General features: G+C 32.8%; 1 protein-coding gene and 1 pseudogene across 3 annotated transcripts; one reads left to right on the top strand and one right to left on the bottom strand.

The window, feature by feature from the left end:
• Positions 1 to 5,536: 5,536 nt before the first annotated feature.
• LOC18594906 (jagunal-like protein) lies at positions 5,537 to 10,284 on the top strand. Of its 3 annotated transcripts, none has more exons than XM_007022603.3 (9): positions 5,537 to 6,139; positions 6,554 to 6,625; positions 7,554 to 7,625; positions 8,303 to 8,411; positions 8,575 to 8,630; positions 8,780 to 8,906; positions 8,991 to 9,097; positions 9,803 to 9,869; positions 9,973 to 10,284. In XM_007022603.3, the coding sequence occupies exons 4-9, from the start codon at positions 8,330 to 8,332 to the stop codon at positions 10,050 to 10,052; spliced, it is 519 nt and encodes a 172-aa protein (XP_007022665.3). In that variant the 5' UTR covers positions 5,537 to 6,139; positions 6,554 to 6,625; positions 7,554 to 7,625; positions 8,303 to 8,329; the 3' UTR covers positions 10,053 to 10,284. The 3 variants fall into 3 exon arrangements, with proteins under 3 accessions (XP_007022665.3, XP_017980685.2, XP_017980684.2); XM_018125195.2 differs by lacking the exon at positions 5,537 to 6,139 and adding an exon at positions 6,192 to 6,275; XM_018125196.2 differs by lacking the exon at positions 8,575 to 8,630.
• A 3,886-nt stretch (positions 10,285 to 14,170) lies between these two features.
• Positions 14,171 to 15,251, bottom strand: LOC18594905 (GDSL esterase/lipase At5g14450 pseudogene; annotated as a pseudogene).
• Between the last annotated feature and the right edge of the window lie 394 nt (positions 15,252 to 15,645).

The following is a 15,645-nucleotide window of genomic DNA, read 5'->3' as shown; positions in this document are numbered from 1 at the left end:
ATAAATCATTGATCATTATATATCATTCTTGAAATATCATTTTAGCGAATCATAGATTCAATCTCCCAAACTCGTAAAGTTTCATCATCTTAGCTATTGTTACTATTATATCTTGTGACAAGGGCCATATTGACTAATCATTCTCATGATCGCTAATAACTATTATATCCCATTAGTAGGGTTGTAGAACTAATTCTGGTGTCGAGTATCCCACTTCCTAGAGATTATTTCGTAGCTCTTAAAACATTTTTTAAAGATCATCAAAAATTTCTTTTCGTTCATAAATTCATATTCGTCACATAAATCACCAAAATATTCATTGAACAATTTTCATCATATGTATAACTCAAATCATTTGTAAATCCAGTTTTCCATCACATGAGTAAACCAAATCATTCATAAATCATTTTTCATCATATTATTAAGCTCAAAATAGAAAATAATCATATGCTTGACTCTATGTTCAATATACTGAAATAATGATAGAAGACATTTGATTCTTTCAAGAAATATATATATACGATTGTTCCAAAACAAACAAGGTGTGTGAAGATATACTTACCTCCCTTCGTTCTAACAAACTCCCTTCCTCCCAAAATAATTAAAAGCCTAATAATAACCATTTAAACATATTAGCAACCATCTAACTTTTTAAAATCTATTTATCACCTGAAGCTACACAAAACAATCCAATCTCTCCTAAATCAAAAATCTAGACAGCTTGCACATCATCACTAAAATAACCATATCTTAAGCTATGAGACTCGAAATTGAGATTCGTTTAGTGCATTGGAAACTAGATTTAATAAGCTTTCTATCCATATAAATCTCAAAACTTAGTTCATTGTAGGAAAAGTGCAAAAAATTTTTGAAATTGCCTATGACGTTGTTGCTAGGCAGTTTGCACTGTCTTTACAAAAAATCTTTTACGTAGAAAACTCGGAATACACTTCCATTTAGTTCGTTAGAAAATAGACTCATAAATCATTTTATGATCAGACTCAAAGTGATAGGACAAGACATGATACTTTATTCTACAAATAGATTCTCCTTTTCAATTTCAATCTAAATTCTTCTAAACCAATCACATATTTTTTTATGATTTAAAAGAGGGTTTTACTTGCCTTATAATGATCAATCCAAAGTAGTCTTCGAATGCTTATTCTTCAAGTTGTTCTTGAAAATCCCTAAATTCTACACCAAAATATATAACTTTAGGTTTTCTTCACTAAAATGGCAGCGTATGTTTAGATAATATATTTATATTAACCCTGATGGTATTTTAATAACATCAATAATAGAAAATAATTTAGGCCCAATTATTTATAAAGGCTTATTTGTTACTTTTTACTTTTTTCTTTGAATATGTTAATACTTCAGTCCAAATATTATTTGGGCTATGGTATTATAGTCGCATCCCCCAACCCTCGGTGCTCCCCAGAGAAGTGTGGATCTCATGCTCCCCAAAGGAGTAGCACCCCCCCCCCCTTCACTCCCCTAGGAAGGGCACTTTTAAAGTCAATATTTGTTTAATAAATTTTTTTATTAATCAATTTTCATACATCTTAACTAAATGGCTAAATGCTCAAATTGTAACTAAATGTTTGGGCAATTTTTCAATTAAGGGCCAAATGTTTCAATTGTAATAATTAAAGGCCAAACGTTTTCGATTTCTTACAATTAAAAGTTACGTTAACAGATGGATGAAGCGTGTATCATATACGACAGAAAATCGCGTTGAAAATGTAGTTGTTACCACTAGGTTGAAAAATATAGTTACATGCTATGTTCAAGATTTAGTTGTTACACATCATGTTAAAAATTTAATTGTTACACGCCATATTAAAAATTTAGTTGTTACACGTCATGTTGAAAAATTTAATTGTTACATGCCATGATAAAAAAGTTGACTTGATATAAAAGACTTTTTAACAAAACTACCCTTTCGTATCATATCCTTCCAAGTTAACATCCATGTGAGGTGCGTGTCCTACGCCTGCTAAACACCTCTCACCTTAACCCTTAATTCTCACCTTAGCCCTTAATTGTAAGATTCTTTTTCTTTTTCTTTTTAAAAATATAATAATAATGTTTTAAATGAATAAAAAAACATTTTAATCTTTTCATCTTCTTTAATGATGTTTACACTTTTGACAGATAGTGTTCATTTATTTTATCTAAATGTTAATTATAAATTAAAACAAAAATATTAACCAACATTGGTTAGTCGTTCTCTTTAAAATAGTTTACCAATATTTTCAAGGAAGAAAAAAGAAATAAAGGCTTCTTTCTTTGTGCGTCTGTCGTATTCTTTCTACTCTCACTCTATTCACATAATCTTCCAAGATTATTTTGAAGATCTCTTCATTTCCCTTTCTATTCTTTTTCTTTCTCTAAATTTGAAGGTTTGTTTTTTTCTCTCTTTTCATTTTCTTTTCTGATTTTGAAGGTTGCTTTTCAATTTTTCAACTCAAAATTTCACTAGTTTCTCTTTTCATTTTCGTTTTCTTTTTTCTCTTCAGATTAGTGATTATTTCCCTCTATTTACTCTATATTTTTGGGTTTTTTTTTTTGAGGATTTAAAGTTCATCTCTGCAATTTCTCTTAAACTGTGCAATCTTTGTTATAGGATCTAACTGTTCAAACCTTTATGTATCGATTTAGGAGCATCTTTGTTTGATAATTTTCAGTAGGCAATCAAAGATATGTACACTTGTTCGAAGCTTCTCTCTTTTTTTGAGTATTTTTAATCATGATGTTCTTTTTCTCTACATGAAATTTGTTATGAGCTGTGGGTGGATTTCTATTTGTATGGGTCACTTGATTAGTATAATGAATCACATTTAGAATAAGGACATTGTAAATTGAATAAACATGTGCTTTACACTTTCATGTATGAGGGCGAACTTCTCTTATGACATTTTAGGGCTTACAAACTTGAAAAGCTTGTAGATTTCCCGCAGTAAGGTTACAGATTTTGGCATTACTTATTTGAAAGGTACTTTGTTACTGTCTCATTTGCGGTCATGGTTTACATTTTGGTATTAGGGTGATAAATTATTTAGTCATCTATAACAGATTGATTGTTTATGTTGGGCTATTATGACTGTGGGAGGTTTTTATAAGTGTACTGCATGGTTTGGAATGTTAAGATGAAGTTGTTCAACCATTCAATAATGAATGTTCATCCTCTCAACAAACCCTCCCCTCTTCCCTGTCTGGTGAGCTTGATGGCATCAATCTGAATCGGAAGGGGTTGATATTATATTTATATGAAAGGAAGAAGATTTTGTCTGATGTATGCATGTATAATGTTGAGTAAAATTGCATTTTGTTGCTCAAAGATAGTCAAACTTATTAACCTTTGAATTAGATAGGGTTTATGAACCAGAATTCTTGTTTTATTTTTTTTTAATTTCCCTCTTGCTTATCCTTTTCTTGTTGTGAATTGCTAATTTATTTCTTTTAATCTTTTAGATTTCCATATTAGCAGTGGTATATTGAAATTTTTATCCTATGACAACTGGATATTTGGAATTTGATAAACTTTTTAACTTTCTTCATGTCGTAACGTGCCGAGTTTGGAAACCCGACCGCTAGACGTGGGGTAATTTAAGGAGTCGCTACCAATCTTTTTTTTTTTTTATTTAGGTGTGATTAGCCACCTATTAACTCGATTATAATCAATGAAGTCTTAAATTAATTTTAGGTCTATTGACAGAACGAGAACTGGTCCACGTTTTTCAGAGATAGGTTCTGGAGTACGACTACGCATGGAGAAGGGTTAGCACCTCCGTGACGTCTGTTCCACGAACGATAACATTTAATCTTAAGTTATCCTATTGTAGCCTACCCTTGATTTTATTCCTATGTTTCCTTAATCTTTCTTATTAATTAATTCTTTATTATGTTATCTGATTGAATCTTTTAGTCGGTTTCACGGATACACGTGATACAGTCAAAAAATGATGTCATGATTTATTCAATTTTAAACGATGAGGTCGATAATCGTTTATTGAAAAATCATTCGTAGACCATTCCAATGTTTTGGTGAAGTCTCGAAGTTTTCCTTACCTAAGGATGTCCTCGAAAGAATTCGTCTCTACGAGCTCTTCGAAGAAATCCCGTCATCGAAATTCCCGACTCATTAACAAGATAAACGTGACGTGGTATGACAGGATAAAATGATGATATCTACATGTACACATTTGTTAATTTAGTGGGCTTGATTTTCGTGCAATAATTTGTTTAATAATTTAGGAAAATTTATTCCCTTGTTCATATTATTATTTATTATTATTTTTTAGCAATGATTATTTGAGTTAATAGGTATCGGAGTATAAAATTCAGATTCATCCCGACGCTTCAGTGAAAATCAGTCTTGAATTCCACACCTAAGAAATCCACCTGAAAGAGGTAACTCTTTGCCTTTTTTTAGGTGAAATTCTATCCTCGGATTACTCAAAATAATTATTTCATTATTATTATTATTATTTTATAATAACTATATTTACATCATGTATTTTATTATTTATTATATTTTGACAATGATTATTTGAGTTAACAGGTATTGGAATTTAAAGTTCAAATTTATCTTGACATTTCGGTGAAAATTCGTCTCGAACTTCGTACCTAAGAAATTCACCAGAAAGAGGCAACTCTTTGCCCCTCCCAGGTGAAATTCCATCTTCGAATTAACTCAAATTAACCACTCGATTTTTTTATATTTGTAATTTGATATTATATTGTATATTCTATATGTTTATAAATACTTAGATGAATTTTGTATTATAATTATTTCATTTTCTCTTGCTCTATTTATCATTTATATATATTTTTAAAACTAAGTGTTTTCTAGTCTTCCATTTAAAATTTTTTTTACCTTATTCATTCACCTACTTTCTATGATATATATATATTTTTTCTCAAAAGAATTAGGTAGCTTCTAACCTCTTATTTTTTATAAAAAAAAAAGAAACAAAATTTGCTTTACTCAACTACTTCCTTCTTATTATATTTCTTTCTATGTTCTTATTTTATTTTTAGCTATTTAGATCTATCCTTATAATCATATTTAATGTAAACATTTTTCCTTTGTTTTACATACGCGTTTAATTTATCTAAGTTTATGTATCCTTAATAAATATTCCTCCAACCTAATTTCTCTCTAATCAATTTAGAAACATCTTTATGATTTTGCTATTATTCTCATCATTATATTTTATGTTTACAATAATTTCTAAATCCTGAAATATCATCTAAAATATTTAAGATATTATATTAAAATTATTTATCTTATTTCTACATCATATATTGAATCAATGGACTAGACTAAATCTTAGTAACATAAACCATAATGGATCCTTAAAGAAAAGGGGATGATTCTACCTGGCTTGGGCTCAGGGAATGACCCAACAGATCTGTTGAAGCCCACCAGGAAAATCCAAGGAGCAATTATCCTCCCTATGAAAACGGCGCCGTTTGATATTTCTATTCTCTTTTTTTTTTCTCTCCTGCCCTCACTTTCCAGTTTCTTCCTTTCTCTCTTCCACCGGTTGCCCCTTCCTATCTCTAAAGAACTGCCATTTTTGATTGCTCTTTCCCCAACTCTCTCTCTCTTTTCGTCGCCGGCCAACTAACCGCCTTTCTCCTCTCTCTAACCGACGACTCAAACCTTTCTCCCCCTCTCCCTTACTCCGACGCCGCTCACTTACTCTCTTTCTCTCTACGGCCGCAGATCGGCAGATCTAACCCCCAAAATCTCGATCCAACCCCTCCCTAGAAACCCAAATCGAAATCCCCCACTACCTACTGCCTCTACCGTTTTTTTTTGTTTATCTATTTTTTTTTTATTTTTTTGATTGTTGTGGATTGTGGTTCTAGCTGCTAGTGGTTTAGGACTTTTGGTAGGTTTTGTGTTTTTGGGTTTTTGAAGGATTGGCTTTTTTTGGATCGTTTTCTCTGGCTTTCAAAAATCTTGCCCTTGGTTTTCAATCCTGCTTTCCTTTCCTGCATTTGATTGTCCAAAATTTTGGACAATCACAAACCTTAAAGTCACAGCAAATCCACCGAAAATGAGCACCCAAATCTTGGCTGCCAGAGGGAGCAATCAATGCTCTGTATATTGTTGACAATGGAGGCAAGCGTTCTTCCAGCCTCTCTGTTTTTTCTCTTTTTTTATTTATTTATTATTATTTTTATATTATTATAAAAAAAAGGTGTCTACACTTCATTGTGGTTTCTTCTGTATATTATGGCCTGCCTCAACTTGATAGGTAAAGCTTTAGCATTCTTTGCATATTAGTAGATTGTAGGAATTCTGAAATTAGCTATTACTAATTATTGAACTTTTATTTCATTAAAATTGTTTATCTTTTAAAGAATTTATCAAGGACTCCCATAGTGTTAAAAGTTGAGACATAATAATAGAACACTAAATGTGCTTTTAGGCTTCTTGATATTGAAGAAAGGAATATAAGATGCGCTCGAATGTGAACTCATAGTGATTTATTTTTTCCAAAAAAATATGTTTATCTTTTCAATTATGCTTCAGGTCTGCAAAAGCTTTCTATTTTGAACTTGGAGGGCTGCCCAGTTACAGCTTCATGTTTGGATTCTCTTTCAGGTTTATATTCTTGGCATCCATGATGCTTGTTATTTTCTTCATTTGATGATTCCATCAGGTACTATAATTTGCATTTTGAGCATCTGCCGTTAGAAGTTGATGTTTTATTTAAATCATCCATGCCCTTCTCTTTGTCCATTTGTTATAATGCGCTTGAAAGAGAGGAGTAAGAGGTGTATCTTCTTTTTCTTTTGACAGAGGGGATTAAGAGGTGTGTCTTCTTTCTCTTTTGACACCAGTTCATATGTTATAATGTGCAAGAAAGAAACCTGTGGGAAGTAGATAAACAGAGAGGATTCGAAGTTGTGAGAGAGCGGTCGCTATGTTCATTTAGTAGTCTTTTAATATGCATATTGATACCTTGAACAATTTAACGTTTCTTGTACATGATCATCCAATTTTTGATTGGTTTACTCCTTGTAGGTTTGGGAAATCTGGAGAGTATAAATCTTTCACTGTAGTTACTGATAGTGGTTTAAGAAAACTATCTGGATTGTCATCTCTTAAATCACTTAACCTGGATGCCCGTCAAATCAAAGATGCCGGACTTGTAGCTCTTACTAGTAAATCTGTACAAAATAACTATCGAGGCAGATTTTGCCTTAAATTTGTTCTGAGTGCTTCTTTCAATTCTTTGAATAATTGTTTTTATTTTTCTAAAATGAGTGATTATGAAGTAATATGCCCATTTTTCTGGTCAAAAAGTTAATTATCTGAAAAGTATTGATCTTAAAGTAATTTTAAAGTTCTAGAAATGAAAGAAGCATAACATTACATCTTTAAGCTTTAGCAATCACTTTAGGATGCGTTTCCTTAAATCATGCACATATAAAGAAGCACATTCAGATCTAACAAAAAAAAAAAAAAGGCACATTCTAATTTGTAGATTTATTTAATTGCTTGTATTTTTCTCCTCTTCTTGAGACAGGTTTGTCTGGACTGACACATCTTGATCTTTTTGGAGCTCGTATCACTGATTCCGGGACAAATTATTTGCGAAGTATGATATATGACACTTTAGTATTTTGAATTTCCTTTTGAAAAGTAGAATATTCTACGTACTAGTCCTTCTGAATGGTCAAGAACCATCATATTGAAAAAAATTTGTGACAGAAGTCTTACAGTGTGGTAAAATATCCGTTACAATTTCTGTCAGTAATTTCTATTTTTGATGGATTTTGGACTTTCAGTGACTGTTTCTTCTGTCATAGAAACCAGTATTTCTGGTAGTGATGTCTTTTTCAAGTCCCCCCCCCCCCCCCCCCCCCCCCTCCCCTATCCCTTCTTTTTGGACAATATTAGCAATCTGAAAATTGATTGGAAAAGAAAATGAGGAACAGTAGTATATAGAGAAGCATAGAGAATAATAGGATATCCTTTTTGAGTTAATTCATTTGAAATTTATCTTTCTTTGTAATCAATACTACTGCAAAAAAGCTCTTGGTGGTTTTTCATATTTTTTTAATGAAGAAAGGAACTAGTTAATCTGATTTTTGATCTTGGAGATTTGTCCCATCTCAGCATTCAACTGATTAATTCAACCACTTTTAGGGGTGTGTCTCATGTTTTATAATTTTGGTTTGATAGGATGAATGCTTAAGTATCTGATAATGCTCGCAATTCAAATTCTTAGAAAGAAATGAGCTAACAGTTCAAATGACTTATTTCTTAAAACAGGAGTAGAAGAAAACCAAAGTAGCAAAGATGCAACGGAGAATGTCTACATCTGGGAGGCCTTCTGGCACAGATGGCTCAGATTTCTCTTATCGGATGGTTGTTGATTCCCGTACGCTCCTACCTGGAGTAATTCTATTTATATTTTTACTTTTAATATTAGTACATCTATGATCTTATCAATAAATTTTTTTGTGTTTCCTAGCACCTTATTTTCAAACTATTTAATTCACTTCTTTATTTGTCTACTTATTTACTTTGATGTAAATATTTAGGATATCAAAAAGTAGCTCGTACAAAGTCTATTTTGCGATCATTTTTTTTAGTTCAGGTATGCTACTCTCTTATTCCTATAAAATCTAATATCTGCTTGTCACCTGTGTTTAGACTCAAGTGTTACAGAAACCAAAATTTGCTTATCTTTTAGAAGCTTCAGTTTGCTTAGCTTTTCTTTACCTTAATAGCATTCTTCTATTGCAGGCTATCACACTTATGGTAGGACTGTTTTTGCTAATTTTTCTATCAACATCTGAGGATTTGGCTTCCCATGGGCTTGAAATTGCTGCTACCACTTGTGGTCTCATTTCTTTGATAATAGGAGAAATAGGTTACTTACTAACTCCTATGTTTCTCTATAATTCTTTCTGAGGTTGGAATTTGTTTAATACTAGATCTTTGTCATTTGTGTAAGGTCGGAAGCGCAGCCGAGTGAATGTGTTGAGATTTTTTATGGCCACTTCATCTATTGTTGTCTCGTTCTTGATATATTGCACTATTTGCAAGTATTCAAGATTCAGGGTAAGGATTTTAATTTCTTTCTTTCAAGTTTAAAGTGGTTCTCTTTTTTCTTCACAGTTCTTAATAAAGTTAAAAGGGTTAATTTCGGAGTACGTTTATTTTGTTACCATTGATTATCGCATTATTCTTTATCACCATAAAATTGATTTCTTGTAATTTCTAAACTTCACCAAATTAAGAGAAAAATAAAAGCAAAGAAAGAAATAGATAAATACATTGTAGACTTTAAAAAATGGAAAAAATGATGCAAATCTGTTGTTGGCTAGATAATAATAATATTTGAAAGGTAAAGAACAAGAAGGAAGAAATGAAATAATGGGGTTTCATGAATAAATAAATGAATAAATGGCATAAAAAAGTAGATGTAGTCTTTGTAATAGCTGTTGAAAGGCATTCCATCCCTCCTCCAAAGTAGTAGAAAATTTTCATTTTAGATTTTAGTTGAGCAATTTGGAGGTTGGAGCTGTTAGTTGAATGCAATGCTAAATTGGTTGCTATATAGAGTGATTTATGAAGTCAGCATCCGTTTAGATGAACTAGCATGTAGTCTTATTTGTACTAATGATTGTTGTGTTGAATTCATAGAGTTATCTTTATTAGTGTTACATTTAGTAGAAAAGAGAGAAAAGAGAATTTATTTCAGCTCTAATATTTAAAGTGATAAATCCTATAATGATCTCCTGGTTGTTATGTATTGGTTAATAGACTGCCAAAAACCCAAGTTACTGGGAAACAATGTTGGAACTTCCTGAGGTAGCTCTTTCTCTAGTAGGTAAGTTCTGATTGTTTGGTACTTGTATGTTTTCCTGAAGTTTATGATACTAATGACCGTGGTCATCTTTGCATTTCCCCTTTTTTTCTTTTTAATTTTGCAGGACTGGTGTTGCATTTATTTATCATTGGCTACACAATTCATCTCATTGGTAACATGTCTCCTCCTAAGAGAGCTTCATAGCTGTATGGATATAGCTCTGTCACAAATCCTACATCAGTGGTAAAGAACAATTCGTTGTCTTACTGATTCCCATAAACTTTATAAATCAGAAAAGATAGGCAGTCTAGTTAACAATTTTTTTCGTAGTTCTCGAATTAGATTGTTGGCCCTGTCTTTTGTTCTTAATTTGTTCAACATTTTTGTCTACTTGCTATGCATGTCAAAGTAAATGACCTTTATGCTTCCAGAAAAAGATATGGAGCTGGATACTAGGGAGTTCAATCATTTATGCCTTTTTGGTTTTCTTGAAATGGCAGATAATGGGATGACAAACCATTATCTTCTGATTATATTTCTATTAGTATGTAGATTGCAAGATTTCTGAAAGGATCGTTCAGCATTTTGGATAATTGTTGGATAATTGTTTTTATGTGAGGGTGGTTTCAAGGTTATTCCAACTTTTGGATCATTTAGGTTCAAAGTTATTTCAGGTTTGAGTTATCTAAAGCCAAGTTCATCTTGGGTTATTGTTGTCGTTGGATTTGGGCTTGCTTCAGGTATAGAACATCGAAATCCCAAAGTGTCTCATGACTCAAATCTTATTCATGAGGTTACAATTGAAGTAAAAACATAAGTATATAAAAAGAGTATGATAAAACAGTGGAAGAAATGGTAATATGATAATATAGATACCTATAAAATATAATCATTTATTAGGATTGTATTTAATACAAATGAAATTACGAGAACAAATAATTTCTGAAATTGAACACAAAATATTTTTTTCTTGGAGTTTAGGACAAATAGTTTAAAGGAAGGCATTGAAAATTAATCAAGCCTTGTACATGGAGTTACATCAAATGTCACCTTTGAAGATGTACTCAACTGCATAATCAAACAATTAAGCTATACACGTATCTTTAAGTTAATTACGGAGATTCCGTTGCGAGTATAAATAATCTTAGAATATAACAATTCATCGGTTTTACTTTGAAAATATCTTATAAATTGGTTAACGAATTGGTGGACTTTAGTCTTCAATTTATGTAATAAATTTGTCATCTCAAGATAAAATAGTTGAAATAATAAAAAAAAAGGGTAAGATTCAAACAAATTAAGAAGAATAAAAAACCTTTTCAAGTTATGTTATAAAATTCCTACGGCATGAAGAGAGTCTCATTAAAATCCTTTCCATGAAAAAAACTCGACAAAAATGAAAAAAGAGTTACCCTTCAATCATGCCCTCCTCCCACATTAGCTAGAATTGCCATCATTCCTAATTACATTTTGTATTGCCACAGGAACATCTAGTCTAGAATTAAACTGGTCCACCTCCGAATCTTTAGCCAACTTACCAATTTCATAGGCCACTAGTACCTTAGTGTCTCTTCTACAATGCTCAATAGATGTACAATTAAGCCGAGTCATGAACCATATCGCTTTAGCAAAAGGGCACTCACAGAAAATATGTAACTCTGTTTCAATCTCTGCCCTACAATCTGGGCGACCTGGATGAATATTACTTCTTTTAATCAAAGCATCTTTTGTCGGTAGGCAGCAATGCAAAACCCTCCATACACAATGAAGAATTTCCTCCACATCACCAATTCATTACCAGGCGAGCTCAGTATCTGTGCGTCACCCATAGTCGAATAAAGGAATCTACAGCCTAATTTGACAGTGTATTCCCCATCTTTACTTTTGTACCACACTAATTGGTCTTCCGGTCTCCTTGTACTCAATGGCAATGATAAAATGAGATTACTTTCATATAGAGAAAAGTATTCTCTTATTATTTCTTCATCCTAGGTCATTTGATCTTCATTTATATAGTCACTCACCTTGGTGGATTCTGTCACCCTTTCATCACAAATCAGAATCGAACTGGGTTTATCATAAAGTATCCAATTACACGATCTAGCCAAAATTTTCCTCCCATCACCAGCCCTCCAACAAGATCCTCCACTAATGAGAAATTGACTTTCTCTAAGACTGCGTGACAAGTAACTGGGGTTAGACCCCATCGGTACATCCAAAAAACTTGTTTTAGGGAAATAACGGGCTTTTAACACCTTAAAAGCAAGTGTATCCTTTTCTATTTGTAACCTCCATCTCTGCTTGGCCAACATTTCCAAATTAAGTAGTCGAGTATCCCTAAAGCCCATTCCTCTAGAGTGCTTCAATGAACACATAAATCGCCAGTTCTTCCAATGAATCTTAGAAGCTGTATCGTTTCCTCCCGCTAGAACTTAGCAATAGCTGAATTGATTTTTTAACACAAACCATCTGATAACTGAAAACAGCTCATGACATACGTGGGTATTGCTTGTACCACAGTCTTAAACGAGACTTCTCTGTCAGCTATAGATAGTAATTTATTTTTTTAATCGGAAATTCGTTTTAGCACTTTCTCCTTAACATAGCTAAATATTTGTTTTTTCGAACCTCCAGATGTAAGGGGCATTCCAAGATACTTTCCTCCCCATTGATCTTTCTATACACCCAAGATCTGACAGATTGAATCAATATCAGTAATACTTGTATTCCTGCTAAACATAATTGCAGATTTCTCAAAATTTATTGTTTGGCCGAATGCATTCTCGTACCAAACAAATAAATTTGTGACGCTCATCACCTCTTGACCTCGTACTTTCCCAAATAGCGTACTATCATCAGCAATGAATAAATGAGTGTTATTTGGGCCACCCTTACTCCCTTGCATCGCAAAAATACTTTTATTGGCTTTATCAGCAGATAACAAACAAGATAAAGTTTCAGAGATTGTGATCAATAAAAAAAAAAAGACAACGGATCACCTTATCTCAATCCTCTGGAAGGTATAATGATTTCCTCAAGAATCCTATTAATTAAAACTGAACAAGTCACTGTAGATAGACACCGCATGACCATCTTAATAAATTTATCATCAAATCTCATCTTCTGTAGAATCTTTTAGACGAAGGACCATTCCACTCTGTTACAAGCCTTACTCATATCCAACTTAAAGTGCGAAATTGCCTATCTGTCCTTGTCTCTTGTTATTCAAGTAGTGGATAACTTCATGAGCCACAATAACATTATCAGTTATCAATCTACCAGGAATGAAAGCACTCTTATTCTCAAATATGATATCAGGTAATTTTGACTTCAACCTATTAGCAATAACTTTGGAAGCTATTTTATGCAACACATGGTATATTTTTGACTCGTATATTTAACCATTTACTCAATAAATTGATTATAGATTTCATAGTAGTTTATTCAATAATTTATTTACAAGAGCGCAAAGGTACTGGCGACAGCAGGGAGAAAGGGAGCTTAGGACTAAGGAGAAACTAAGAAGAAACATGAGGGAGTAAGGAAATGCAGCTGGATTGGAGAGGTTGAACGGCGGCAAGGGCGCAAGGCATTGGTGCCGTTGGCGGCTTGAGGGCTTAAAGGTTATAAGTTATTGAGAGTTAGAGTTGGGACTTGAAAGAGAAGAGTAAAGAAAAACCTAGAATAGAAAGGTTGAAAAGGGTGGGTCGAGGTCGGGGGCAGCAGTAAAATGAAAATATAAATATAAATTGTATAATTATAAATATAACATATCCGGTTATTCGGTCAATTTTTCTATCGACTCAATCAAATAACCCAACTAAACCGAGGTGCTCTAATTGAAGCACTGAACATTTGCACATTTGAACAAATTGATCCGTTGACTCAAATTGAATTCGAATTGATCCATTAGTTCAGATTGGACGGTCAATCATATAATCATAGTTAAATAAAAAGGTTGGAGAAGACTTTTTTTTACATCTAGGATTGATTTTTCGGATTTGTACGTTATTATATATTTTATAAATTGATAGATATATTTATGAATTTGTAGATTTTATCGTTAAATTTATGTAATAACTTATTGTCAAATCAAGACAAATAGTTGTGACAAAACAGACCAAGAAAAAGGAAAAATCCACATAAATTAAGAAGGAAACGAAAGTGTATTCCTCAAAGAGAATAAAAAAAAGCCAAATAAATTATTGTTTTGTGGTTTTTTTTTCTTTTTGTATAAATAGCGCTGAACATCCTTTCACTGCTGAAATTGAATCTAAAGACAAGTAAAGATTGGAGGATACACAGAATGGCTAAAGAAATAATTATCCTACAGCTAATGAGAAATTGTTAAATTGTAAACCTTTGGTGTAGTGGACACCATCCTAGCTAATATACTTGGAAGGATCTTCACAAAAACTGGCGTAGATTTCAGTACCATTTAGTTGCATTTTGTTGCCGCAATATATATGAATGTCATCGCCATGAAATCCATAGCAAATCTCGGCTGCATCAACAAATCCTTGCTGTTTTGCGTTGCCAATCAATTCATATTTTGCAACACACATATGTTAATGCAGCATTTGGTAGCTTAGTCCTAAGTTTGATCACTCTATCCTTAATCTGCCTATTAAACTCTATAGCAAAGTCATTTAGAGATTTAAGACAGCCCGGCTTGTCAAGTTCATCAGGCTGAAGATGATGGTGTAGATTCACAGGCAAGCAACCAATTGGGCCTGTATTATGTATCCAAAATGTCCTTGCCCCTTGGTCATAGAGATTGTGGACTGCTTTAGCTAGCTGGTCAACTATGTCTGGCATTGATGCATGAAATTCTGACTCATTCTTCAACCTGAAACCAGCAGCAATGTCATTTTGACCAATGTCAATGACATGAAGAGCCTGGGAGAGGTCCTGAGGTCTAGGGAGATGTTTTCTGTGGTAATTTTTCTTGGCTTGGTTGTAGAGAAAGCTGGTGCGAGCCTTGAACTGATTATATTGTATAAACTGGATGTCAAGTGAGAACGGGCTTACTCCATTTAAAGACATTGATTCATTTTGCGGCCTGATGGTTGATCCGCCAATGGCGAAATTAGCACCATGCCGATAGCTTGTTCCAATGGAATCCAGGTATGGACTCAAGTGAGGCAAATCAAGATGCTCAGCAATGAAATCTATTATCAGACGCCCGTCGCAGCCCCTTTCAGCCGGCCTACCGAAGAAAGTCTCACCGGATGGAGGTCCTGCAGGGTAGAATCCAGTTGATCCACCGCCAGTATCAGAATTAGGATCACCAAAGTTGTAAACTGATCTAAAATTGTAGGGTGTGAAGTCCTTCCCCTCCACACTTTTCACACTCACAACACTCAAGATCAAAACAACCACACTAACGTCAACAATCTCCATTGCACCAATAAGCCTGGGAAATTCACCTCAATTATTGTTTGTGTCTGTTGAGCTTTTTGATTCTTCCTGAGGAATAAATTTTTTTTTCCTTTCTTACCTTTCTTGTTTTTGTTTGTTTCAATTGTTGTCTTGATATGACAATAATAAAAGATGAAAATGTCTTTGCATGGAATCTTTACTAGTGCTTTTTTTTTTTTTTTTCTATAATCCAGTTTTTTTACTTTATTATATATTTCATATTTTTTCAAAATTTTTAGATATAGTAAATAAATACATATAGTTAATTTTAAAAATAACTAAAGAAATGGATACACCATATTGAATAAATATATACATATATATATATACATATATATATATATTTATATATATTTCTGTGTGTGTACACTTATAT

This window comes from Theobroma cacao, chromosome 7 (genome assembly GCF_053813885.1).
Source record: "Theobroma cacao isolate CCN51 chromosome 7, ASM5381388v1, whole genome shotgun sequence".
NCBI lineage: Eukaryota > Viridiplantae > Streptophyta > Magnoliopsida > Malvales > Malvaceae > Theobroma > Theobroma cacao.
This window is presented reverse-complemented; position numbering and strand designations above follow the sequence as displayed.